We start from the raw sequence: 26,601 nt of genomic DNA, 5'->3' as shown, positions 1-26,601 counted from the left end.
TTCTCCCCTCCCCTTTCCTCCCCTCCCCTCTCCTCTCCTCTCTTCTCTTCTCTCCTCTCTCCCCTTCCCTCCCCTCCTCTTCTCCCCTCCACTTCCCGTCCCTCTTCCCATCATCCTCCCCTTCCTTACTCTCCTGTCTTTTTGCAGTACTGAAGCTCAAACCTTGGACTTTGTACATGCTGCCATTTAGCTGTACTCCCAACCCCAGAACAGCACAGTAACTCTCTAGACATATAGAACTAAAGATACCATCTGGAAGTATACATAAGACCTGGCACTAAGTATCCCTCAGTCAGTGGTAGCTGATTGCCTTTGTTATCGCTATCGTCAACATCTGCATCATTGGATGCCTTTCAGGGAAAGCTTCATATACGTTTGACCTCATCCAGTTCTGACCTTAATATCTTATGCTATATAATCTACATAAAATCTCAACTGCTTCTTCCTCTCACTCTCCCTCCTTCTCTGAGGGTAGAACCTAGGGCCCTGTACATGACAGACGAGCACTTTTGTTTTTTGGTTTTTGGTTTTTCTTTCTTTTTTTTTTTTTCCGGTTTTTTGAGACAAGGTTTCTCTGTGTAGCTTTGCGCCTTTCCTGGAACTCACTTGGTAGTCCAGGCTGGCCTCGAACTCACAGAGATCCGCCTGGCTCTGCCTCCCGAGTGCTGGGATTAAAGGCGTGCGCCACCACCGCCTGGCCGACGAGCACTTTTAAATAAGTTACCCCTGAAGTATTTCAAACAGATTTGTGCCAACAGTTCCAAAAGCTCAAGAACAGAGTCTGTGGTGGTTTGAATGACAATGTCCCCCCAAGAGGCTCATATGTTTGCATGAACTGTTTGAGAATTGTTGGAGTAGGTGTAGCCTTATTGTTGGAAGTGTGTCACTGAGAAGTTTTGAAGTTTCAAAAGCCCACATCAGGCCCAGTGTCCTCTGTCTGTCTGTCTCGCTGACCCCTCTCTCTGCCTGCTGCCTGTGGATCAGGATGTAAAGCTCTCAGCTACTGCTCTAGCTCCATCCCTGTCTGCTTCCTGCCATGATGTTTATGGACTAACCCTCTAAATTTGTAAGTAGGCCCCCAATTAAATACTTCCTTTTTATGAGTTGCCTTGGTCATAGTGTCTCTTCACAGCAATAGGACAGTAATTAAGACAGCGTTACAAGTTTAATTTCTTGAATTATGTGTCTGATACATTCCGTTTTCCATTTTTTAAAAATGTGTTTTTGTTTTGTTTTGTTTGCTTTTCATTTATTTGTTTGTTTCGATGCTAGGGACAGAACCCAGGCTCTCATGTGTGCTCAGTAAACACCCTTCCCATTAGCTTTTTTGTTTTGTTTTGTTTTGAGAGAGGGTCTCACTAAGTTTCCCAGGATGACCTTGAGTTTATGAACTGCCAGAGGAGTTGGGATTATAGGCCTGTGCTGCTAAGCATGGATCAAGAAAATACTTTTGGCCGGGCGGTGGTGGTGCACGCCTTTAATCCCAGCACTCGGGAGGCAGAGCCAGGTGGATCTCTGTGAGTTCGAGGCCAGCCTGGGCTACCAAGTGAGTTCCAGGAAAGGCGCAAAGCTACACAGAGAAACCCTGCCTCGAAAAACCGGAAAAAAAAAAAAAAAGAAAATACTTTTGTCTTTAGACCCCTTTGCTCTTACAGCACATTCTGGGGCTCTGAAAAAACAAACCTCATTTCTGGGAAACCTACCCTTTGTTTTGCGAGTTATAACTAAAAAGAAAGACAGGTCATGTTTAGAATGCACATGACTGTTATTTAGTAATGCAGAGAGAAATCTAAAACACAGTGTATGATAATCAGTTGACAAGATCTAGAATTATTACCGGGGAGAAAGGCCTTTGGGCATGCCTCTGGACTGTTATTTTGGGATTAGTTGAGGTAGGAAGATGCACCCACTATGGATGGCACCATTGCCTGTGCTGGGATCCGAGACTGTAGAAAAAAAAGAGCTGAGCCCGGTATTCATCTCCCTCTTCTTTCAGACTGTGGATGCAATGTAGCTATCTGCTCCAAGCCCTGCTGACATGATTTCTCCATCATGATGGGCTGCTCCCTGGCACTGTGAACCAAAACAAATCTTTCTTTGAGTTGCTTTTGTCCAAGTATTTCATCACAGCAACAAACGACCACCCTGCTTACTCGGTTTGTTCCCTGACATCTCTTGTAGGAGGGATTGGAAGTAGCAGAAAGCTGTGCCATCAAGTGTTAACATTTTGATTTCTCTCCTCTTATCTTGGCTCAAGTTACTTTGAATCCTTTTTTCTCTACTTAATCGCATCCTCTCTTCTTCGCTTCAGTCAACTAGATAATTATGTGTATCCTAACTTGGAGCCTCCAAGTGTTGTTTTGTTCTAGTAATACCAGCTAATAGGATTCTGTTTCCTAAAATCAATTTCCTGCTTTCACATCCTCTTTATAATGTCAGGGCCGAGGAAGTAATTATTTTAGCCGGTGACTCACTGTTGTTATTGCCTCTTGAAGAGCTTTGTATCCCAAGTACCTAGCACCATCCTTTTGAGGAGCAGGCACTCAAAAGCAGTTGCTTAATCTTCTTGCGTCAAGGATTTCTGCTGTTTTAGGAAACGGGGTCCTTCAAACGGCTTCCTCTTAGGATGATGTGAAGTGGGTGGTCACAGCCCGAAGCATGGCTCAGACTGTCTTAAAAATAAATAGCGTTCTGAGTCAGGAGAGGTGATGTACAGCTGTCATCTCAGCACTCAGGAGGTAAATGTAGGAAGATCAGGAGTTCAAGGGCGTCTTCTGCATTGTTCTAGGACAATCTGCCTGGACAATGTGAGACCATGTCTCAAAAGCAACAACACAAACAACAACAAAACTTCCAAGCCATTTGGTGTGATCCACACCTGTGTGTTATTTCAACACTGGGGAGACTGAGACAAGAAGATCACGTGAGTGAGAGTAACCCAGGCTGTAGAGTGAATTCCAGGCCAGCCCTCTGAGACCTCATCAGAACAACTAGACAGTTTTCTGCCGTCATCCATTATCAATTCACCTTCTCTTCCCAACACATAAATACGTATTATTGGTTAGTTGTTTTTTTTTTTAATCTTGACAGTTTTTTGAAAATATACAATATACGCTTGTTCGAAACAAAACAGTGCAAATCCCTCCATGGATCTCATTTGTTTTGAGGTAGACTATCACTATGTAGACAGACTCGGCCTCCTCTTCCTCAGCCTTCAAGTGCTAGGGTTACAGGTGTGGTGTGTTGTCGTCTTTTCCCAATGAACATGTCAAGGATGAAAAAAGTTACCTTCCTCCTTCCTGCTCCATAAGTGGCTCAGAATCACATATTCAGTTGAGCTTATAGAACTCAAGATGCTGTTTTTCTATTTGTTCTTAGCCTACCTGTGTGGGTGGGATGGAAGCCTGTGGTCCCTTGAGATGATCAGCTTCCTTTATTTATGTCTGCTAACATCATCTTAATAATTTTTTTATTATTATTTTTCTTTTTAGTACATTGGTGTTTTGCTTGCATGCATGTCTGTCCGAGGGTGTCAGATCCCCTGGAACTGGAGTTACAGACAGTTGTGAGCTGCCATGTGGGTGCTGGGAATTGAACCCCGGTCCTCTGGAAGAACAGCCAACTTACTAATTTCTAAGGGGGAAAATGCCTCCTCATTATTCCCACAGAAAATACATCTGGACTGTCAGTATTATTTTGGTAGATCAGATTGCATATCTCTCATACCTTCTGAATATGTACAGTACATGGTGCATAGGAGTTTGGTCCATAACCAGTAGCTTGATGCTTCTGCAAGCATCTTAGGCAACAAGAACCTCCATTTTCACAGGGCTTCACTTTTCTGGCCATGTCTGCTTTTCCTGTTTAATATCCCTTTTAATGCCAGAGCAAACTGGGGGTGTGGCTCAGTACTTGCTTAGGGCACTGGGTTTGAGCCCAAGAACTACCAGGCAACCGCAAAGATTTAGGTGAGTAAATACTCAAATACAAAGTAAAGCATCCAGTGCCAAACCAAGCCATGTGTCTTGAGAATTTCTCCAAAGTGAAAAAGAAGCCCTAGAAGGTCCCAGAAATTAGAAATTGGGACAGTGAACATTTCTGTTTTGGGACTAGAGGTGTAGCTCAGTTGTATAGCACTTGCCCACTATGCTGGAGGCCCTAGGTTCAACCCCCAGGACTTCAAAAGGGAAAGAAAAAAAGATCATCTGTCAAATGCAACTATTGATAAGATCACAATTAGAAAATGTATATGATCATCAGAGAGGCTCCCTCCTGCAGCAGATGGGAACAAATATAGAGACCCACAGTAAGATGTTACAGAGAGAGAGAGAGAGAGAGAGAGAGAGAGAGAGAGAGAGAGAGAGAGAGAGAGAGAGAGAGAGAGAGAGAGAGAGAGACCGAGACCTGGAGCACAGAGCTCTAAATGGGACAGCTCCATCAAATCCCTCCCCTCCAAGCTCAGGGAACCCTGTGGAAGAGGAGGTGGAAAGAGTGTAAGAACCAAAGGGGCTGGAGGACCCCAGGTGAACAGGGCCCTCTAAATCAACTGAGCAAATCTCCTTTGAGCTCACACAGACCAAAGCAGCAAGCACGGGGCCTACACGGGCTACACTAGGTTCTCCACTTAGCTATTATGGCTTTCAGCTTAGTGTTTTCGTGGGACTCCTGAGTGTGTGAACAGGTGGGTCTCTGATTCTTGTGCCTGCTCTTGAGGCTTTTGCCACCATCCGTAAGTCGGTTTGCCTTGTCCAATTTCGATGTGATGGTTTGTATTCTATCGTAGTATATTTTACTTTCTTAGAAGCCTGTTCTTTCTAATGAGAGACAGAAAGGGAGTGGATCCAGATGAGGGAGGAGGTGGGGAAGAACCGGGAAGAGTAGAGGAAGGGAAGACTAATCAGGATATAGTGTATGAGAAAAGAATCTATTTTTAATGAAAGGAGGTGAAATACACAGACAGAAAAAGAATAAGGACCAGTCAAGGAGATGTGAAATGAAAAAAAAATAATAATAATAATTAGCTGGCAAAAAAGTATTGCTCCCATATTAGAATGTAGCCTAGTCAGTCCTCTTGGGGAGGGTCTGTTCCTGCTTCGCATTTTTTTCTCCAGTGAGGCTCACCCGCCCTTCATGCTAGCTCAACAAATATTGTTAAACTGAAAGAAAGAGATGCGTGTGCTCTTTGAACACTGTCTCTAGAGAAGACAGTCCTGCCTGATGCATGCCTGTAAGCTCAGCACTAGGTAGGTAGGTGGAGACAGGAGGATTAGGAGTTCAAAGCCAACCTGAGCTACATGAGACCAAAAAAAAAAAAAAAGAAAAAAAGGAGAAATGAGTAGTCCTAGGAAACAAATACATCAAACTCTGCCTGGGGACATTTGTTTGTTGACGTGAGTTTTCCATACAGCCCTGAGATCTGTGCAATGAAGAATTGGAATGATTTTGAGATTCAGAGTCACGGTGACTCTTTCTCCTCTTCCTCGATCCTTCTTCTTTCCTGTCTTTCCCCAGATCGTAGATTATGCTCTTCTGTGTTTAACCAACATCAGGAGAAGTTGTGCCAAGCTGTTGGCAGATACTTGCAGTCCAGCTATTCAGGAAGCTGGAGCAGAAGGATGGCATGTTTGTGAGCAGCCTAGGGAGAAGGTTTTTCAAGCCGTGTCCTAAAATGCAATTATAAAATGGCTGAGGATGTAGGTCAGTAATAAACCCTTGCCTTGCCTGGTGTGCTTTGGGTCCAGGGGCCGTTCCTCAGCAACACAAAAAACAAGACAAATAAGCAAGTACTTAGAGCAAGTGGTCTTTTTTTGAGGTAGGGTCTTATATAGCTGTGCTTGGGCTCCCTAAAGGAGGGGAAATGACCTTGAACTCCAGATGTGCCCCCCAGCTTCAGCCTCCCAGTTGCTGGAATTACAAGCATGAGCTATCATGCCCAGCTCTAGCAAATGATTTTTGGAGTTGATATGGGAAAATGTCTTCTTAAGGTGTAAAAACAATTCGCTTTTCTTTCTTTAGAATGTAAACTTTCACATTTAGGTGTTGTTTCTTCAGATGTTATATAATGGGTGGCTGTAAAGACAGTTTGACTTCCTTATTATAGTTATGTCTCAAAACTTACCTCCTCTTAACCCCTTGGTTTCGTGCTTGCCTTTGACTTAAGATTTAGGTGTCTTCAGTGAGGTTATCTGTAACCTCAATCTAGCTATCCGGTTCAAGTTCATGTTTCTTTGTGGGTGAAAGGTAACAGTCCTGCCCAGGAGGGAAGGTCGACACGAGCCAAGGCTGGTTTCAGTCTTTGGAAGTTTAAGACCAAGAGCCACTCAAGGGCTCCGGTCAGGTACATGCCAGATCTCTGACACGAACGGCCCATTTGTTCCTCACATGGAAACTGCACCACAAACAACCCCGATGAGGGACAGGTTTAATGAGTTGCCCAAATCACCCACTCAGCTCGTGAACCTGGTAGAACTTCAAGGCAAACTCAGATTGTCTAGCTCTGAAACCTGTGCTCTTTTTTGGGCCATGGAAAAAGAAAAATCATTCAAGGTCATGCTCAGCTACATAGCAAGTTCCAGGCCAGCCTGGACTACATGAGACTCTGTCTCAGCAAAAAAACAAAATAAAAACTAAAGCAGGGCTAGCAAGGTGGGCCAGGGATGTCCTTGTCCCACACACTTGCTGTCCTGAACTCATGGAAAGGTAGAAGCAGAGAACTGACTCCATAAGGTTGTGCTGTGCCCCCCCACCCCATGTCAAAAAACCACGTGGCTTGCTGGCCAACCAGTCCAGCTGAATTGGCAAGCTCCAGGTTCAGTGAAGAGATCTGCCTCGAGAAAGAAAAAATGTAGCGTGATTAAGAAAGACACTCAAAGTTAACTTCTGCCTCCCGCATACACACACAAATGTGCACTTGCGTCCACACATGCACATATGGAACACACACACACACACACACACACACACACACACACACACACACACACAAACCCTCCCTAAATGGTGTGAGACCTGTGTTCCTCACTGAAGGGCATCTCTTATTTTCTGAGAGTTACTTAAGGTCAAAGCATCTCAGTAAAGGCCCAGCTTGTTTGTTTTTATAAGCAGTGATGTCTCTTTTAGCAGACCGTGGCACTGGCAAGCTTTCCAACGAGCAGATGGTGCCATCTGCCCATTGCAGCACTAAGATAGATATCTGGGGCCGGCCGGCCGGGCATGCCACTTAACAGGTGCTCCATTGTTCGAATAGATGCGTGTGACTGATGCCATCACGTGACCCGCTAGCTGTACTCCTTCCGTTTTTATTTTTTATTTGGTTTTCTTTTTTGGCTGCTAGAGACAAGGTCTTGCCATGGAGCCCAGGCTGGCCCTGGGTTCAACTCGTTCAGCTTTTGTTGTCGTTGTTGTTGATAAATTTATGTATTTATTTTGCATCTTGACCGCAATTTCTCCTCCCTCTTCTCCTCCCATCCCATCCCTTCCTCTTCTCCCTTCCCCCCCAATCTACCCTCCTCTGTTTCTGTTCAGAAAGCAGCAGGCCTCCCATGGGTATCAGCAAAGCATGCCATACCAAAGCTGGAGTCACAAGCATTATATCTAGAACTAGACTCCCAAAAGAAACATAGGAAACTCAGTTAAATATTTAATGAGAAAGAAAGAAATATCTTTCAAGGCAAAATAGTGTCTTAGCAACAATACAGGTGGTAGGAAATGGAGCATTTCATTTTATTTAAAGTAGGCCATCCTGTGGTGTAGCTTGGTCTCTTTGTGGGCCTCCAGCAGTGGGACCAGGATCTGTCTATAGTGCACGAACTGGCTTTTTGGAACCTATTCCCTGTGGTGGGATGCCTCACTCAGCCTTGACGCAGAGGGAGGAGCTTGGTACTGCCTCAACTTGATTTGCCATGCTTTGTTGACTCCCATGGGAGGTCTGTCCCTTCCTGAGAAGTGGATGGGGGCAGGGTAGAAAGAAGGTGGGGGAAGGGAACAGGAGGAGAGGAAGTAGAGGAAACTGTGGTTGGTATGTAAAATAAATTAAAAAATTGATTAAAAGAAAAGGTAGGCTATCTCTATTTCCCATCTCCTTCCTCCAACTCCCTCACCCCAGCTAGGCTGGAACTTACTATTTAGACCAGGTTGGCCTCAAACTTCCTAAAATTCTGCAACTTCTGCCTCCAAGTATGGGGACTGCAGACATATGCCATCATATCTGGCTACAAGCTGACTTTAGGTATTTTCATTAGTTTGAAACTTTCTCAGGGCCAGGAATCGAACCAGAGCCCTACACATGCTAGGCAACTATTCTACCTCTGAACCATACTGAAAATACTTCTGATGGGCTGCTCCATGACTTCCCTGGGGAGATGGAAGAGAAATGTCTGTTTACCTGAAATAGATAGGGAGTTCAGAAACCTAAGAAAGAACTTATCAAGTCTACCTTGGAGAGATAAATGAACTTGTTGGGGTTACAGGAGTCCAAGTGACCCACGAACCGCTCCACCACCAGAAGGTCCCATCCCCACTGAATTTCTACCTCCTACATTCTTTAATATTTTTAAGGTTGCATCTATTTGAACAGGAGGGAGTAGCAGTTGAAATCTCGGGAGAGGGTCAGAGGTATTGTGAGGATCTCTTGACTCTTTCCCTAGAGCAAGTGGGTTCCATAGGCTAGCTAGCTGTCTGCTGTGTAATTCTGCAGGCTGAGGTCTCTGCTAGGTCATCAGACCTGCTGTGCCCATGATGGCAACTGTCATGTCAAGCCCAGAACAAAGAATTCCCGTACAGTACTTTACAGTTACGAAATCTGTAGTATTGAGATTGCTCTCCTGTTACATTCATACCACAGCGGATGTTTTATCTAACTCACAGTGTCAAGGGAAAACAAAATTGTGTGTGTGTGTGTGTGTGTGTGTGTGTGTGTGTGTGTGTGCAGGTCATAATTCAATGCTGTTGTGGAAGTCACCGTGGGTTTAAACTGAGAACAAGATCACACAAAATAATTTACCTACAGATTTATGCAAAAAAAGATGGCTATGCACAAAGCCGCCAAGAATTTGGATACTCATGAAAATGTATTTGGTTTGTTTCTCAGTCTACACTGTGCTAGGCTAGAATTAGCTAAATCTGAGCACATGCAGAACCACCTGGGAATTCAGTGTGCTTGTCTTGTGGTGGTTGTGGTGTGTGTGTGTTTGTGTGTGTGTGTGTGTGTGTATGTGCACACACACACGCACTTGATTTTTGTTTCTTGGCAGGCTCTGTGATTTAATTCAGCCTCATATGTGCTACGCAAATCCTTTGCCACTGAGCTATATCCTTTTTTTTCCCCCTCTAAAGCCAGCATTATTCTTTTGACTAAATAGTTTATCAGCCTTTTAAGATTGTGAAGCACTCACGAGAGTCGTTGGGTTAAATGTTGGCTGTGGCGCTTTCCTAATAGGGATCCTACATTCTGCATTCTTATTTAGAAATAGCATATAAAAGCAAAGTATTTTACAAACTGGTACTAGGTGAATATACTAGGAAATTGTTCTTCCATGTCAATGTTCATTTCATCGTCTGTATGAACCACCAACATTAATATAAGCAGGAATTGAACCTGTTCACACAGGCCTGGAATTCCAGCTATTTGGAAGACTGAGGCAGGAGGATTCCATCTTTAGGTATTACCTGGGCTACACAGTGAGTCTGAGATCAGCCTGGACCACCTAGTAAGACCCTGTCATGAAATTTAAAAAATATAAAAAGGACTAGGAGTATACTCGGTGGTAGGGTACTCGTTTACTGTGTAGGAGGCCCTATGTTCAGCTCCCAGCACTGCAAAATGATACTGCTAGTAATGATAATAATAATTAATAGTGGGGTCAGAGGAATTGTGTGTTGATAATTACAGTGCACCCTGATTTATTTTTTGTGAGATGCCAAAAGAAGCTGTGACTCAGTTAATGCAGATAAAGAGGTTATTGGGGTGTGTAGTAGGACATGTCATTTTCCTTGTGGTTTATAGAATTTTTGCATCTCACATCCCTAAGTAAGAAATGTGTTAATAATGAGTATTTTAAAGTTTTTCTATTTTTCCTACAGATGAAGTATTAATGGTGGTCATAGACACTCAGGCTTTTATTAAACAAACTATTATCTTTTAAGTGAGATAACTCTAGATCTTTATTACATTTATCGATTTATGTTTGTTTATCTGTGGGTGGGTGGGACATGGAGGGGTTCGTGTGTGCCATGGTGCATGTAAGGGAGGTCAGAGGATAGCTTATAGGAGTCAGTTCTCTCCTTCCATCATGTGGATCCTGGGACTGAAACTCGGTTCATCGGGCCTGGTGGCAAACATCTCTATCCACTGAGCTATATCACCTGCTCTTAAGCAGCCTTTGCAGACTACTCCAACATTTGCCATACATACTGGCTCTCGCCTGTAGTTCCAGCACTCAAGAAACAGATGCAGGGGGATTGCTACAGATTTGAAGCCATACTGGGCTATGTGATGAGTACCAGTTCAGTGAGGCCTATAGGCAAAACGGTATCTCAAAAATAAAATTTTAAAAATCCCTCCAAATTTGACTATGTGAGATATGTCTTCAGGGTCAAGGAGAGAACAGTGGACCTGATTTCAGTCTGCTGGGTGCTGACAGCATTTCTGTCAGGACTCCAGTGGGTACCTTGTCCTGCATCTTCCTTAATAGAAACACGGCTGAGCCATCCCACTTAAAGGCCCCTCTATGATTTCCTGGTTTTAAAAGTATATTGAACTTTAAAATTCTTTGGGTTTGATTATTGACTTGGATTTTTCCTCTGTATCTTCTAAAATAAATATCTAATATGTGTTCGTTATTTTTCAGTTAGTTTTTAAGGAATTTTTGTTTTTACCACAAGCTACAGGTTATCTCTCCATTGAATTTCCAAAGCATTTTAGATAAAATTTTCTTAAGAAATTTGAAATGTCTATCTTGGAGTTTCTCCTAACTCTACCTCCCTAAGTGTGGGGGAGATAGGCATATTCCACCATGCCTGATCTGTTATTGATTTTTAAAAATAACTTTATTGAACTATAGTTCATATACTATATAATCCATCCATTGAATGTATACAATTTGAGGCTGAGTAGATAGCTTGGTAGGTAAACATATTTGCTGTGCAGCCATTAGAACCTGAATTCAACCCTGACCACTCAGTTTAAAAGCCTAGTATGGTGGCTTTAGAAATCTCAGTGCTAAGGAGGCAGAGACAGGTGAATCTGGGGGCTCACTGGCCAGCCCACCAAGCTTGATGACCCAAGTCTGATCCCCAGCTCCTACATGATTGAAAAAGAGAACTGACTCCCATAATGTATCCTCTGACCTCCACATATCCCCCTTCCGTACACAAATACATAAATACAATAATAATACCTTTTTAAAAGTAGCATGTGATACCTGAGAAAGGACCTCTGGTCTCCATGTGCACATGCACACAATGCTTGCACATATGTGTGCCTACATACACATGCGCACACACAGAAATAAACGATAAAATGTACAATTCAGTGGCTTGTAACATATTTTCAAAATTGTGCAATTATTCACAGGTAATTTGAAAATAATTTCACCAAGTCAGAGTAACAATCCATTGTTTTGTCTAATACCTCCCAACCCCCATGATGCCCTCCAGCCCCAGTTCCCTGTTCTAAATATTTCATCTGACCAGAAATGGTGCAAGGTTGTATTCTCTGTATTATGGTTGAAATTAGGTGAGTTTGTAATTATTTCAGCGCAAAAAATTGAAAACTGTGAGTCTGAAGCTATACCTTACAGAGGATCTGGTTTGCATGTCCAAGACTCTAGGTTTGGTCCCCAGCACCACACACACACACACACACACACACACACACACACACACACAGAGAGAGAGAGAGAGAGAGAGAGAGAGAGAGAGAGAGAGAGAGAGAGAGAGAGAGAGAGAGTTAGAGTTTTTACAAATTAATTGAAGGCCAGAGATGTGGCTTGGTTGGTAGAATATTTACCTATCATGCTTAAATGGTGTGCAGTGGCACAGGCCTATAATCCCAGCCCCCAGGAGACAGGCAGAATGGTCGAGATTTTAAGGTCATCCTTGACTGTGTACAGTAAGTTTGAGGTCAGCCTAGGCCACAAAAGAATCTGTCTCAAAGACAAAAAAAAAAAAAAAAAAAAAAAAGAATTGAAGTGTTGGTATGGGGCAGACACACACAGTGTGCTGGATGCTGGGCACACGTGATTACATGAAGCTGTGGTCATCTCCCAGAGATGCCTAGTGTTAGGTAGAAAAACGAGGGACGTGAACAATAAGGGCGGACAGTGAGGTGGTGAGTGATCAGGTGATGGAGGGGACCCTGGAGCCCGCAGGACACTGGGAAGAGAACTCAGGTGGGGGCTGAAGTCGGGGACTGTGTCACAGAAGAGCTGTCTACTCCGCTCTGCTAGTGCATGTCATGTGAGAAGAATTTGGGACTGGGTGTGGGCACTGTCCAAGTGCACGGACGTGGCCTTTGTGTAGTCTCTTTCTTGGGACTTTTGCCCCTGTTGGCTGGAGTCTTCTGGCTGTATTGCTCTCTGATCAGCATGCCACACATTCCTCATGGGTTGTTTCTTCTCCCCAGTCTCCAACAAGCACCCATTTGTGGACAGCAATCTCCTCTACCAATTCAGAATGAACTTCCGCCGGAGGCGAAGACTGATGGAGCTGCTCAATGAAAAGTCCCCGTCCTCCCAGGAGACACATGACAGTCCCTTCTGCCTGAGGAAGCAGAGCCATGACAATCGGAAATCTACCAGCTTTATGTCAGGTAAGCCCTGGGTTTAATCCCTAACACCACCCAGGTGTGGTGTTGCATGCCTGTATGTTCCAGAACTCAGGAGGTGGAGGCAGGAGGATTAGAAAAATCAGTCATGTTCCACTACAGTATTTGACATCCACTTGGGTTATATGAGACCTTGTGTTAAAAATAAACACGCACTTTCAAACTCACATGCATGTGTGCTCTCTCTCTCTCTCTCTCTCTCTCTCTCTCTCTCTCACACACACACACACACACACACACACACACACCACCCTCAGAAGTATGAGATGTTTAAGAAGAATGCCAACTCTTCTGAAAACTTGGCATTGATTCAAGGAACCTGGTGACTTAAGGTTCAGAAGCCCTGGATGGACATGGGACACTAGTTTGGAATCCCAGTTATTGGGAATGGAAGTAGAAACTCAAGGTCAGGCTTGGATACATAACTTCTTGAGATTCTGCCTTAAAAGAAAGAGAGGAAAAGAGCGAATGGGAAAGGAGAAGAAGGAAGTAAAGAAGGAAGTGGGAAGGAGAGAAGGAAGGAAAAGGAAAATAAGCTTAACTCAGCACAAACTGGATTTGTCATGTCTTACTTATGAACAGGAAGTGACGATGGGGCGACGTGCCCCTGTGAATGGAGACATTTCTGTGCCCCGGGCTTGGCTACGTGAATTTTCTCACTCAATTCTTCCTCTAACCCTAAGGAAGTGATTGTCCCCACCCTCATTTCACAGATGAAGGAAACAGCCCAGAGCTTTGGAGTGGCTTACAAGTGGTAGACGTAGCTTCGCCTCCGCAGCTCTACTTTATCTTGCCCTCTTCTGAGTCCTTTGGATCCCAAAGTCCTCAGGCACGGCCAGGGCTCAAACTGGAAATGAAGCAAGAGCTGCTCAGTAGAAAAAAAATCAAAGCCAGTTGAAGGTCAGCAGCCCAAGCCTGTGCTCCAAGGTCATTTGGAGACCAAGTCTCCATAGACTCCTTTGGACAGAGGCTTGCCTGCTTCTTGAAGAGGTGCAGCAGAGATGATAAGAGGAGACTAGAGAAACACATTCCTGGGAAGCCAGTATTAGTCGTTTGCTTGTTTGTTTTCTTCCCCCGGGCCAGGGAGCAGCCTGAGCAGCATCCGTACTTTCCCTCACTTCCAGGCCTTCGGAGCCAGCCTGCTTGGTGGTAGGTAGAACCAAATCTGAAAACTGAAGACTCTGTCTCATATAACAGCTTGAAAGCCTTAATATACGCCATTTTAAGTGTTGTCTACCATGCTTCCAAATGATTGCTAACTGTCGTTAAATCAGGAGCCATTTGCCACCCCTGTGTAGTATGTATCACACATGTCAGAGGCATTGGATGTATACCCAGGGAGGGAAAGCTTGGGTTTGGTAGTTCTTGAATTCATGTCCTGTAGGAGCTGGGGAGATGGCCCAGATTTACCGAGTTGGTAAACTGCTGAACACTCAACCGTGATGACCTGGGTTTAGATTGGCAGCACTCAGATAAAACGTCCATTAAGATTAAGGAAAAAAAAAAAAAAGATAAAAAGGTGTGTTGTTGTGTATCTATAATCCCAGTGCTAGGGAGGCAGAGACAGGGTAACTGGACCTGACCAGTCCATCTAGCCTCATCATCAAGCTCCAGGTTCAGTGAGAGAAACCCATGTCTCAAACCGTAAGATGGAGAGCAAGGGGAAGACTCTGGATATTGACCTCTGACCTCTACATGCAAGAATACATATATACATACAACATACACATGAATATGTACATATACATTCAAATACCCTAAGATGAAATATCTTGTAAACTAGGCACAGTGGTGTGCCCTATAATTCCAGCACTCTAGTGGTTAAGACTAGCCTAGGCTCCACAATGAGCCCTATTTTGAAAAGAAAGAGAGGGGGAGAGAGGAGGATGTTCATGTACATTAAATGATCTTTTCCTCACACCCATCCCATGGAATACTATTATTTCATTTCACAGTCCAGGACACCAAAGGGAATGGCCTGATTTGTGCTATCTGTGACTATGTGGGCAGACCTGGACATCCCAATTCTTGCTTTGTAGCTGGAAGCGCAGAAGTTCCGGGTCCTGAGGCCCCCTTGCTCAGTGACTGTGTTTGCTTCCCCTCTGCAGTCAGCCCCAGCAAAGAGATCAAGATCGTGTCTGCCGTGCGGAGGAGCAGCATGAGCAGCTGCGGCAGCAGCGGCTACTTCAGCAGCAGCCCGACGCTCAGCAGCAGCCCCCCTGTGCTCTGCAACCCCAAATCCGGTGAGTGAAAACGGGGTGACCATGCTCCTGTCTGTGGAGGCTTGGGCCCCCGTGCGTGCTGAGTTCCATGGGAAATAGAGATCAGAGGAGCGGGCACCTTACGAAAGCGTCCTCGAGTCGACACCGGTTGAATGGCTGGGAAAGAATAGCACGTGGGCTGAGATGCAGCCTCACGGGAGGCTACTGTTGACCCATAATGCAGTCCTGCACCAGGATGCCCTATAAAGTACACAGAGTGGCTCGGAGCGGGCCAGGCCAGACACTTTCTTGTTGACCAGTTATTCAACGTTGGTGCCCCCGAAAGGAAGGCGTGACTTTGCTCAAGATGCTGCCTTCAGAGAGATGGCTCTCCAAGTCAGCTGGGGACTGTCCAGCACCAGCCCTCCCAGGAACTGGGATCAGCAGCTGAGAGGAGTTCCTTGGCTCTCAAGAGGGCCTCAGCCACTAGCAAATGCAGCCGAGAAAGAACTGCTTTCCCAGACCACGGCAAGCAAGGATCTATATGGACCTGTGTCCTTCCTTCCTTCCTTCCTTCTTTCCTTCCTTCCTTCCTTCCTTCCTTCCTTCCTTCCTTCCTTCCTTTCTCTTTCTTCATTTGTTTGTTTGTTTGTTTGCAGAGATGGGGTCTTGCTATGTAGTCCTGTCATGTCTGGAATTCATTACGTAGCCCAGGCTGGCCCTGAACTTGCTACAGTCTCCCTGCTGGATGCTGGGATTACTATCTTGTACTCAGTGCCTAACACTCAAAGGAAGAAGGGTGGGTATACAGAAGCCCGCCCCTTGGAATTCATTAGTGTCTTGCAGTTTCAAAACCTATTCATCAGCCTCCATGAGGACTTTGAACCATCGTAAGGGAGAGATGGCTTAGAACATAAAAGTGCTTGCCATACAACCCTGACAACCTGAGTTCAATCCTCAGAACCTATGTAAACATTCAAGGAAAGAGCCGATGCCACAAAATTTTCTGACCTCGTAGCCTCTCCGTGTGTCTGTCTCTGTCTGTCTCTGTCTCTGTCATTCTTTCACAGGCACACACACTCTCTGATAAATAAACATATTAGCCATCTCTATATATCAGAATAATATATAGTTAGTAGTAGATATAAGTATCTGACCTCGCCACTCTCCCAAAAGAACAAAGCCATAGCTGTTACCATAATCTGTGTCATGGTGGTGAGTAAGGGGGGCATCTGCAGGATAATTCCCTGGGTCTCAAAGATTCTGTTTCTCAACCCAAGAAAAAGAAAAAGAACATTAAAATAAACGGCCGGCCCTGCTGCCAAAAATGTCATTAATTTTCATAACCCCCTGAGGAGTCACAGGCCTGGAGAGGAGCTCATCTGCTAAGCAATAAGATCTCAACCCTCATACACTCACTGCTTTTCCTGCCTCCTCTCTGTCTCCTGAGACATTCATTTCTCATCTTCATATTTGACCTGGTCCCTCATCCTTAGCAAACACTGATTCGTGTTCAAAGCTTTCTGAAAAGCAGAAGTAATAATCCCAACCACCTGTCCCCTTCACAAGAAGCAATTCTTAGCTCTTCTCTAGGAGAGTGCTTCTTAAGCCTGGGGCTCACCCGGCAAGTGGGCCCAGCTGCCAGGGGGATCATGCAGGCCTGGCCCTTGCGGCTGCACACTTGTTGGGGGCCAGTGTCTGACCTCTGAATGAATGCCACCAGCAAAGAGAACTGGAGGTGGGAGCTTCTCCAGATTGGACCCTGGCCCTGGCTCCTTTCATATTTTGTGGCACTTAAATCTCTGCTATGCATGTACCCATGTTTGGATGGTCCCTGTGCCCTATACCCACTAGCTACCCTGGAAGGCAAGGACAGCCCCCTTCCCATTCCAAACGATCAAAGAAAAGACAGGAAAATTCGTTACTGGAGGATGGATGGCGATGTTCATCATTAGGGGGATTTCGTGAAGCTGTCTCAGTTGCCTTGGTAGACAACATCAGTGAGCTGAGAATAGACAGACAGCCCTCCAAACTGTTCTCTTTCAGAATTTCCGAGACAGCATAGCCCAGGAAGACAGTGTGACAGTTGCTGAGAACATGGGCCCTGGCACCCACGCCTGAATTGGATCCTAATTGTACTACCCATGCTTTAGTACAGCATCTTGGACATGCACACATTAACTTTTCTGAAACAGTTTTCTCACATATAAAACTAATGACAAAAAAGAAAGAAAGTTTTAAAAGCTTTAATACCAAGCATAATATATAACTTTGAGCTTTAAGACTACCAGGCTCTTACTTCTGTGATTTTAGGATGTTTCTATTCTATCTTGAAGCCTTAAGACCATCAGGCACTTCTGTGGTTTTAGGATTTTCTACTATGAGTTTATTATATCTAATTTCACTTTCAAGTGAAGCAAGCATGGGGATATACAGCTTCAATCCCAGCGCTAGAGGCTCAGGCAGGATTTCAGTGAACCTGAGGGGCCAGCATGTAAGCAAAACCCTGTCTATAAATAAATAAATGAATAAAAACAGGTTTTTTTAAAAATGAGATTAGTACAGTGATGAACCAGACTCCTTTGAACAGTAGTTCTCAACCCTGCTAATGCTGCGACCCTTTAATACAGTTCCTCATGTTGTGGTGACCCCCACCACAAAATTATTTTCATTGCGACTTCATAACTGCATTTTGCTACTGTTAGGAACTGTAATGTAAATATCTGATATGCAGCTGGTCTTAGGCCGCCTCTCTGAAGGTTGTTCCATACCCAGAGGGGACGAGACCCACAAGCTGAGAACCGCTGCTTTAGATCGTTAGTTCAGGTGGAGATTAAATGAATAATGCATTTGACAGGGTGCAGGGAAGTAGCCCAGCTCGTGGAGAGTACTCAGGAGAGTTCCCTGGTCTGGCTCATCAGAGCTCGATGCAGCATTCTTATGTTTCCAGGTTATTTATGAGAAGAAAGAATGAAGCTTTGTAAGTGGGATGTGTGCAGTATGTTGGGGACAGGGATTTGGATGGAGCCAGTATCTGCAGTACGACCAATGGACTGCTGGTGTTTTGACATATCTAGATACATAAACGGACTTAGAAGAAAGAGCTGGAAGAACTGGAAACATAGCCTTTTCTTTTATAGGAAAACTCCATTCCTCTCTTTGTCTCCTTCCAAGGTATTTTGGTTTCTTTTCCTTCACTTTCTCAACCTCCCTGTATCCCCGTGGTTCAAAAGGCAGGTTTTAGCTCTTTGCTGGTATTTCCTGTCTGCTCAGCTAGAGGATAAACGTGAGGTGGAGGTCGTTGCCACTCTTACTGGTTAGCAGTCGAGAGGAGGCATTCAAGAAATGACTAGGAGAAGGACTCAAGAGTTGTGCATTCTCTGACACTATGTCTGTCTCTCAGTGCTGAAGAGACCCGTTACTTCTGAGGAACTCTTGACTCCTGGAGCTCCGTATGCAAGGAAGACATTCACGGTAAGCCCTGCTCCTGTGCACACCCATCTGTCAGTGTGTGGCTTAGGGACCAAACTGAATACTTTTCTTCAATTCCCCCTCCATTTTTTTTTTTTTTTTTTTTTTTGAGACATGGTCTCATTATGTAGCCCTGGATGGTCTGGAACTCACTATGTAGACCAGGCTGGCCTTGAACTCACAGGGATCCTCCTGCCTTTGAATCCTAAGTGTTGGGATAAAGATGTGTGTTGCCACACCCATCTGCACATTTTGTTTTTTACTTGGTTATAATAGTAGTCTTTCTGAATTCTAGTGCAGTGAAATGCATTCAGACCTCCCTTGATTTGTTAGTGAAATTTTGAGATCTTTTTGATGTGTCCTTTTAAATATCTACCATGCACTGATTCTAATGTAATTAAGTACTTTAAAGACAGATGACAATACAAAAAGTTTCTTCTTCATTACAGTTAATTCTAAAAAAATCACTAAGATGTTAGGATTATTCTAAGGAGGAGAAAGGAAACAGTAGGGTTAATGTCAGTGTGTGTTGAGGTGTACAGCCATGTGACTGCGGAGCCCTGTGTAGTAGTCTCCTGTAGCTGAGGACTCTCCCTTTCTTGGTGTTCCCACAACCTTCTTCCTGCCGTCCCCAGACCCTGTTGATTTTATTCAAATGGAATCTAAGTTATTTTTCTGAAGGATTCCACATAACCTCAAACTATGTGTAGCCCAGGATGACTTTGAATTTTTGACCCTCCTGCCTCCGCCTCTGAAGTATACCAGGATTGCAGTCCACATTGGATTCATGCAGTAGGGGGGCTCAAACCCAGAGCCTCTTGCATGCTAGGCAAGTACTCTACCAACTAAGAGACATCCTCAGGCCTGTTCACATTATCTTATCGGTTCCATCTCCCCTATTCCACTTGGTTTCTGCTCTCAGCCTGCAGTGTCCATATCAATAAACTTCTGAAGAACATCTCCTCTGTTTCCCAACTTTCGTTATTAACCTCAAAGAAGAGAACGTTTTCCCACACATTCATTCACACCCCAGAACATTGCTGAGGACCTCTCCCAGGCTGAGCCCTGGGGAGTTAACATAAGGAAGGGCTGTTATGTCTGTATCAAAAAGGCACACTGTACATTTGAAAGAGAAACTAGATATATTAAATTCATTGTCGTGAATCCTAAAAGCGCAGAAGTGCCTGATAGTCTTAAGAATTTCCATCTGAGTTCCCACTCGCCCCCTTGCTTTTCCCCAGTCTCCAGCTGCTGAGAAGTGGATGTTTTAAGAGCATTCGTTTTCTTTTTGTTTAAGGGCCAGCATCACTAACCCTTGACTGTGAGGGTGTTTCAGGTGGCATATGTGCTAAGGATGCCCCTGGAACCATCCAGGGAACCTACCTGCCAGTTCTGGTTCGGTAGGAAAAAGTATGCTTTGGTGCCAAACAATGTTTGGACCAGAGTCTGTTTGTAAACTGTGAACTTTATCTTCTTTCTCACTTGGGTTTCTCGGTACTGAAAACTGTCTTTGCAAAGAGGCCGGGACTCTTCTGTCTCCCCGCCGTTAGTAGTCGAAGCTGTTCTTCTAGAATTCAATGTAGCTGGGTCAAAGTCTGTCATTTGGCTATGAAGCAAAGCTCACGTTGAGGTAGAGACTGAATCTAGAGAGAAAGTGCAGTGATGTCTTTATGGTCTTCTCAGACGTCTACTGGGGTGTGATATGAAATTGGCTGCCAGCGCTTTCCTTGGGAGTGACCTCCCCAACACAGACAGGTTATGTGTCTCCACTCCATTTTCATTCCCCTGACACACTAGAGATGAAACGAAGGAAAAAGATATGTCAAGACACATGTAGCTAATCTGGGGTCAGACTTCACTCTCTTGGGAAGACAGGCAGATTGCCGGGGACAGTCTGCTGTTTGCTAATTGTGGTTTTCCTCTCTAGATTGTCGGCGATGCGGTTGGCTGGGGCTTTGTGGTGCGAGGAAGTAAGCCATGCCACATCCAGGCTGTGGACCCCAGTGGACCTGCAGCGGCAGCAGGGATGAAGGTACGATCGATCGACTCCGGGCTCACTCTCTTCTGTCTGCTCTGGCATCTTCAGGGAGCATTCATTGATTGATTTTTTTTTTTTTCTTAATTTTCACATTTCTTAGTTTTCCCCCTGTGTCTTCCTTCCACTCAGAAAGAGTCAAATCTGTAGGGCGTAGTGTCACACACCTATAGTCCCATCACTCTGGCCACAAAGGCAGGAGAATCCTCCTAAGTTGGCAAACCATCCAATCAGAAACCAGTGGTTACCTCCACACCAGTTAGGCCACTGTTACCCGAGTAGGCACATCAAGCTTAGTAGATTGGTATTACAGCATGCAGATTCTACCACTCGGTAAGTGCAATGATAACTTTTCTCCTGAGTTCCAGCTTGATTTTTCTATGTCCTGCAAACCAAGTGTATTGTGTCTTCAGCAATCACACTTGATATTATCTATCTATAGGGGATAGCCAAGAGCAATGTCAATAACCTGTGTTCTTTTGCAGGCTCCCTGACTATTAACTCATAGGGAAATATCCCATGCCTGGTGCTGAGATTTTCATCTAGCAATCTATGCATTCTAATGGAAAGCATGGTACAGAAATGCAGGGAACCTGTGTTCAAGGTCCTCTTTTAAAAACATGTGTTCTTAATTAGCATACAAAGCAGTTGGTTTCCATAAGAGTTCTTCATACAACCTTGACTTTGGTGAATGCGCCTCTCATTCCCTCTTCCCCTGGTCCTCCTCACTTGTTCCCTGCTTACATCTGTATGTAACCCACAGTATTACCCCCAAATGTGATTTTCTGTGTCTAAGCATCTTTATCTAGCACCATTTTGTTCTATCCTCTGTGAACATTTCACAGAGGATGTTGATCTTGGCTGATCTAGTATGAGGAGAGGATTCAAAAGACTGGAATGTTCCATCATTCCTCACACACGTTCATTTAATGCTTCTGCCCTCTCCCACCATGTCCTCGCCTAGTGCTGTAAACCAGGGCAGCGGTGGCAACATGGAGATCTTCCGCATCTAGATTCCAGCCTATGACTCTGGCATTGGCTTGCACATTTTTAAAGTGATGGGAGGCAACTAAGCATGGCTCAGAGAAGCAGAGAGCAGTGTACCACTCGCCGCTGCTCTAGTATTACGGTCTGATTCTACCCCCTTCCCCATTTGATGAACACATCTCACTAGGTCTTATGCTCCAAATGATGCCAGCCTCCTTGGCTAAAGTAGCTAGGGTTAGAGTACCTTCCTACAATGGATACAGAACCAAAAGAACGGGGTAGAAGAGTTACCAAGGGTCCTGAAGAGCAAGCCCTTGTTTCACAGCTAAGCATGGGTTTTTCATTTTCTAAGGAACTTTTGGCTAAAAGAAGGATTTTGTATTTTACTTCCACAATGACTACCCAGTATAAATTATTTTTGGAGCCGGGCGGTGGTGGCCCACGCCTTTAATCCCAGCACTCGGGAGGCAGAGCCAGGTGGATCTCTGTGAGTTCGAGGCCAGCCTGGGCTACAAAGCGAGATCCAGGAAAGGCGCAAAGCTACACAGAGAAACCCTGTCTTGAAAAAAGAAAAATAAATAAATAAATAATTTTTGATATGCTCCTTTATTTCTGAGCGTGTACTCCTTCACATGAGGAAGAGTTTCTGCTCTGTCCCTGGAGCCGCATAGTTTTACTGCTTCAGTTGCTTAGAGCAGAGGTCATCTCAGAAGGTTTTGGGGTTTACCATTTCTCTCTCCAGTATTTCACCTTGTGATGGGGATCAGAATGCTTTAGGGTGTGGGCCACCAGTATGGGGACAGGACAGGCCCCAGCTGATGACAATGGGTGCTTCTTTCCTCAGTTAATACTTCAAGAACTTTCTAGCCAGCATCTTTGAATTTGGAGCTACTCCAAGTTTGTAAAGGTCCCCCCCCCCCCCTTCCTCCGCCTCTCTTTCCTGAAACAGGGTCTGATGTATTTCAGCCTGGCTTTGAACTTGCTGTGTAGCCAAGGACGACCTTGAGCCTACTACTTCCATTAGTTCTTCCGCCCAGTCCTGGGATCACAGGGGATCTGGGCACCATTCTCCGTTCAGGAGGTGCGTTGTGAATTCTCGGCACACACTCTACAACTGAACCACATCCCAGCCCCACCTCTTTAACCCTTTTTCTGCCGCTCTCATGAGGAAGTCAGTTCTTTCTCCCTTGCTGTTTTATAAACTACAGTCTAAAGAGTGTGCTGTGGACACTGGCTTCATGTCCCATCCCACTTTTCTGCGGTCACATCCAGTCTAACCCTGATTCTAGACCCCAATGAATTTATGGTCATTTTATAGCCATCCTTGCTCCAACATTCGTGATGGCTCCGTGTCTGGCTCTTAAGTTAATCTAATGAAGTAGCTGTGGCACTTAACGTGCACTAATGGCTTCCTGTTCAATGCCAGATGTAGCTAGAGATTCCTTGATCTGGGCCCTACCCATGAGAACCTTATACTCTGCCCTGTGTCACTCACAGTCCCACTGGCTTTCTCCGTAACTTCCAGATGCTAGGTCTGTTCCTGCCCTGCGTAAGTAGGCTGGACGCACTCTTTTCTTCCAAGGCTCAGATATTATGTTAGTTTCTCAGGGAAGACTTGCTTAACTATGTTTCATTCTCTAGTTCCTCTTTATTGTATAACCCTGCTGTTTTAGTTACCTCAGGCTAAAATAAAAATCCCTTAGGCTGGGTAGTTTAAATGACAACATTTGTTTGAAAGTCCAATATCAAGGTTTGTGGTAGGGGTCAGCTTCTTGGTTTACAGATCAGTCTTTTTTTTCTTTTAGCAAGAGCAAGCTCTCCTGTTGCTTGTCATGAAAAATACTAATACTATTCATGAGTCTGCCTGCATGACCTAACTGCTTCCCATAGGTCCCGCCTACTGATACTGTCCCACCCTAAGGACAGGAATTCAGCGTAGATTTTGGGAGTAGTACACAAATATTCAACCCATAAGACTCATCTTATTTTCTGTATAACCAGAATCTGAAAATACGTATTTATATGTTTATCTCCAATACCTGGCCCAGAGATTACTATCAGTCTAAATAACTATAGTCCCAGTATCTAAGACAACCCCTGGCATTTAATAACCACTTGAAACAAATTTATTGACAGATCCAGTGGTATTTCTATGAAAGGGGTCAGACAATATATGTACTGAACATCTGCATTATGCCTTCAGATGTTTTACAGGCACGATCTCTTTTATTTTTTTCAACCTCTTATAAAGATGCATGGAAACAGGCTCCCAGCTTTACAAGTGAGGAGATAAGGACCCAACGTGTAAATGTCAGGACAAGATTCCAATTATTATGCTTGTGGTGATGGTGGTGGTTGTTGTTGCTGCTATGGTTGTTTTGAGACAGAGTCTTACTATCTATCTACTCCAGGCTGGCCAGAATCCCATCATGTAGCCCAGGCTACCTAGAACTCATTATTCCTCCTCTGGCTTCCCTTGTTTGGGACCATGGTATTATTTCAAGAAATCTAAACCTTTGAGGCAGAGCACATTAGATGTCAAATCCCATTAAATGTCATTAAATGCTTGGTAAAGTACTAATGAATGGGTGATCTTTCATATGTTTCTTTCATAAATTCCTTTTCTACAGAAGGGAATTTATATTCTGTTCAAAGCACGTTGTTAGAATGGTCACATGCTATAGTGGGGTATAGTGGTGCATGTCTTTAATCCCAGCACTCAAGAGGCAGAGGCAAGTGGATCTCCGTGAGTTTGAGGCCAGCCTGGTCTACAGAGTGAGTTCCAGGACAGCTGGGCTACACAGAAAACCCTGTCTCAAAAAAACAGAGAGAGAGAGAGAGAAAGAGAGAGAGAGAGAGAGAGAGAGAGAGAGAGAGAGAGAGAGAGAGAGAGAATGGTCACATGCTCACCTGGATTGACTTGAAGAAGATCAAATAAATAACTTGTTCTTGGCACCAGCCCCTCACTTGGACCAGGACTAGATCTTACAGGGTCACCCAAGGGAACACTCCCTTTTGTTAGTTTAATCAACCCTTTTATCGAGCCCTTGTTAGAGCAAGCGCCCAGCCTTCAGGCTTCATTGGAGCTTGGGCCGTACTTAAGAATACAGAACAAGAGAAGTCCATGGCCTTTTCTGGAAAGTTTTTTTTTCTTCTCTTTTTTTTCTGGTGGGAATAATTAGATCTTGTGAGAACCAATGTTCGAGTGTTCATGCTGCTCTGTGCCAAGTCTCACAGGCCTTTCTAGACTCCTGGCTTCTTTTCTTGTTTCCTGCTGTGATGAATTGATGGATGTTGGCTTACGGTGCCTCATTCCTCTGTTGGCTTGTTTCTTTGTATGTTTATATAGAAACAACTACCTGAGTCACAGTGAGGAATGAAGGGCATTACCTCCTCCCGCATTGCAGAGACCTTCCTTTCACCCAGAGAAAACATTTTCAAAATCCCACTCATTGCTCCTCCCTTCCCATGACAACCCCGTATGATGCGTGGAATTTTCCACTCCTACCAAGCGAGACCATTTCCTGCCCAATCAGTCAAGCTAATTAGTAAGTGATGGTCGTAGAATGACCATCAAAATGGGTGGAAAAAAAGCCACACTGAGCTCTGAACAGCACTCAAATAAATAGTTCTTTTTTCAGTCAATAACTACTGATTGGTGCCGTGTCACAGTGGGCCGTCATAGATTTACAGCTGAGCAAAGAAGACTAAGTTATCCTGGACTGAATATATAATTACATATACATATAATTAGTTGCATATATGTATATCTGAGATGTTAATTGTGAAGGAGAAGAAAGTGCTCGTACTTTTAACAAGGTGACGGGGGCTGAGAGGGAGTGCCTCCCTGAGGAAAGAAGAATTGAGCCCAGGTCTAAAGAATGACTAGAAATCAGATAAATGTCTGTCTGTGCACTATGTGCATGGATTCAGAGGTGTGTCTTCAGAACATATACTTTCCTTTTCTCCACTTCTGAGTCATCAAGGAAGTAAGTTTATCTTTGCCCCATATTCCCACTGCAATGATGTTGGGTCAAAGCTCATGGGTCCAAGTGACCATTGACTGAGCCCTTGGAATCCATGAGCAAAAGTAAATCCTCCTTCTTGTACGTTGTGTCTATGGGGTATTTTCTTTTTCTTTTTCTTTTCTTTTTTTTTTTTGCAGCAAGGTAAAAGTAATACAGTTTCATAAATAATGGGAGCATACAAATTAAAACATAACTAAAGCATACATAAAGAATTCTTATAGCTCACCTGGGCATGGTGGAGCACACCTATAACCCCAGCATTTGGGAAATAGAGACAGGAAGATCAGGGGTTGAAAGTCATTCTTAGCTACCTAGTGAGTTCAAGGCGAGTCTGAACTATGTGAGACCCTGTGCCAAGAACAAATTTTAAAAAGTCATAACTCAAAAAGACAAATATAATAAAAAAATAAGAAAATGCTCTGAAAATAAACTCTATAAAAATCAGGAATGAAGCCAGGTGGCGGTGGTGCATGCCTTTAATCCCATCACTCGGGAGGCAGAGCCAGGAGGATCTCTGTGAGTTCAAGGCCAGCCTGGTCTACAGAGCGAGATCCAGGACAGGCACCAAAAATACACAGGAATGAATAGCCAATAAGTACATGAAAAGATGTGTAACACCATTAATCTCACAGAAATGAAAATCAGTGGAAAAAAAGATGATGTATTTCCATGTGTGTGTTGGGGTGGGGATGTGCAGTCCCTAAAAATAGAAAGACCCCAGAAGGGAGCACAGCACCTTGGAAAACAGGAATGAAATTCACGGGTGGACTGCAGTATTTGGAGAACTAGGAAGGGGCAGGGAGCAATGAGCCCTTAGGCTAGGACTGTGTTTCGTTGCCTACATTTTATTATCATCCGCTAAGACATTTCCTAGTCTGTGAAGTGTGGATGCCAAGGATCCACAGCTTGCTTTAGCATTGACTCTAACGTGTGTATAACACATGCTCTGTTCTGAAAAACAAGGCCAAATTTACATCCGCTAAGACACAGTTTCTCATCTTTTAAGGGCTCTGAGCCCCTCACACCACAGAAGAGCAGATGAACTAGAGAAAGGGA

At 44.3% G+C, this 26,601-nt stretch overlaps 1 protein-coding gene across 1 annotated transcript in view; it reads left to right on the top strand.

Moving 5' to 3' along the window:
* Deptor (DEP domain containing MTOR interacting protein) overlaps positions 1-26,601 on the top strand; it is a 152,426-nt gene that overhangs the window by 100,901 nt on the left and 24,924 nt on the right. Inside the window, exons 5-8 of the mRNA XM_059247656.1 lie at positions 12,623-12,808; positions 14,932-15,066; positions 18,428-18,498; positions 20,423-20,527. Coding sequence (XP_059103639.1) covers positions 12,623-12,808; positions 14,932-15,066; positions 18,428-18,498; positions 20,423-20,527 — 497 coding nt within the window. The remainder of the gene's footprint in view (positions 1-12,622; positions 12,809-14,931; positions 15,067-18,427; positions 18,499-20,422; positions 20,528-26,601) is intronic.

Source organism: Peromyscus eremicus, chromosome 20, assembly GCF_949786415.1.
Source record: "Peromyscus eremicus chromosome 20, PerEre_H2_v1, whole genome shotgun sequence".
Classification (NCBI taxonomy): domain Eukaryota; kingdom Metazoa; phylum Chordata; class Mammalia; order Rodentia; family Cricetidae; genus Peromyscus; species Peromyscus eremicus.
The sequence above is the reverse complement of the archived record's forward strand: the minus strand, read 5'-3'. Positions and strand labels throughout refer to the sequence as shown.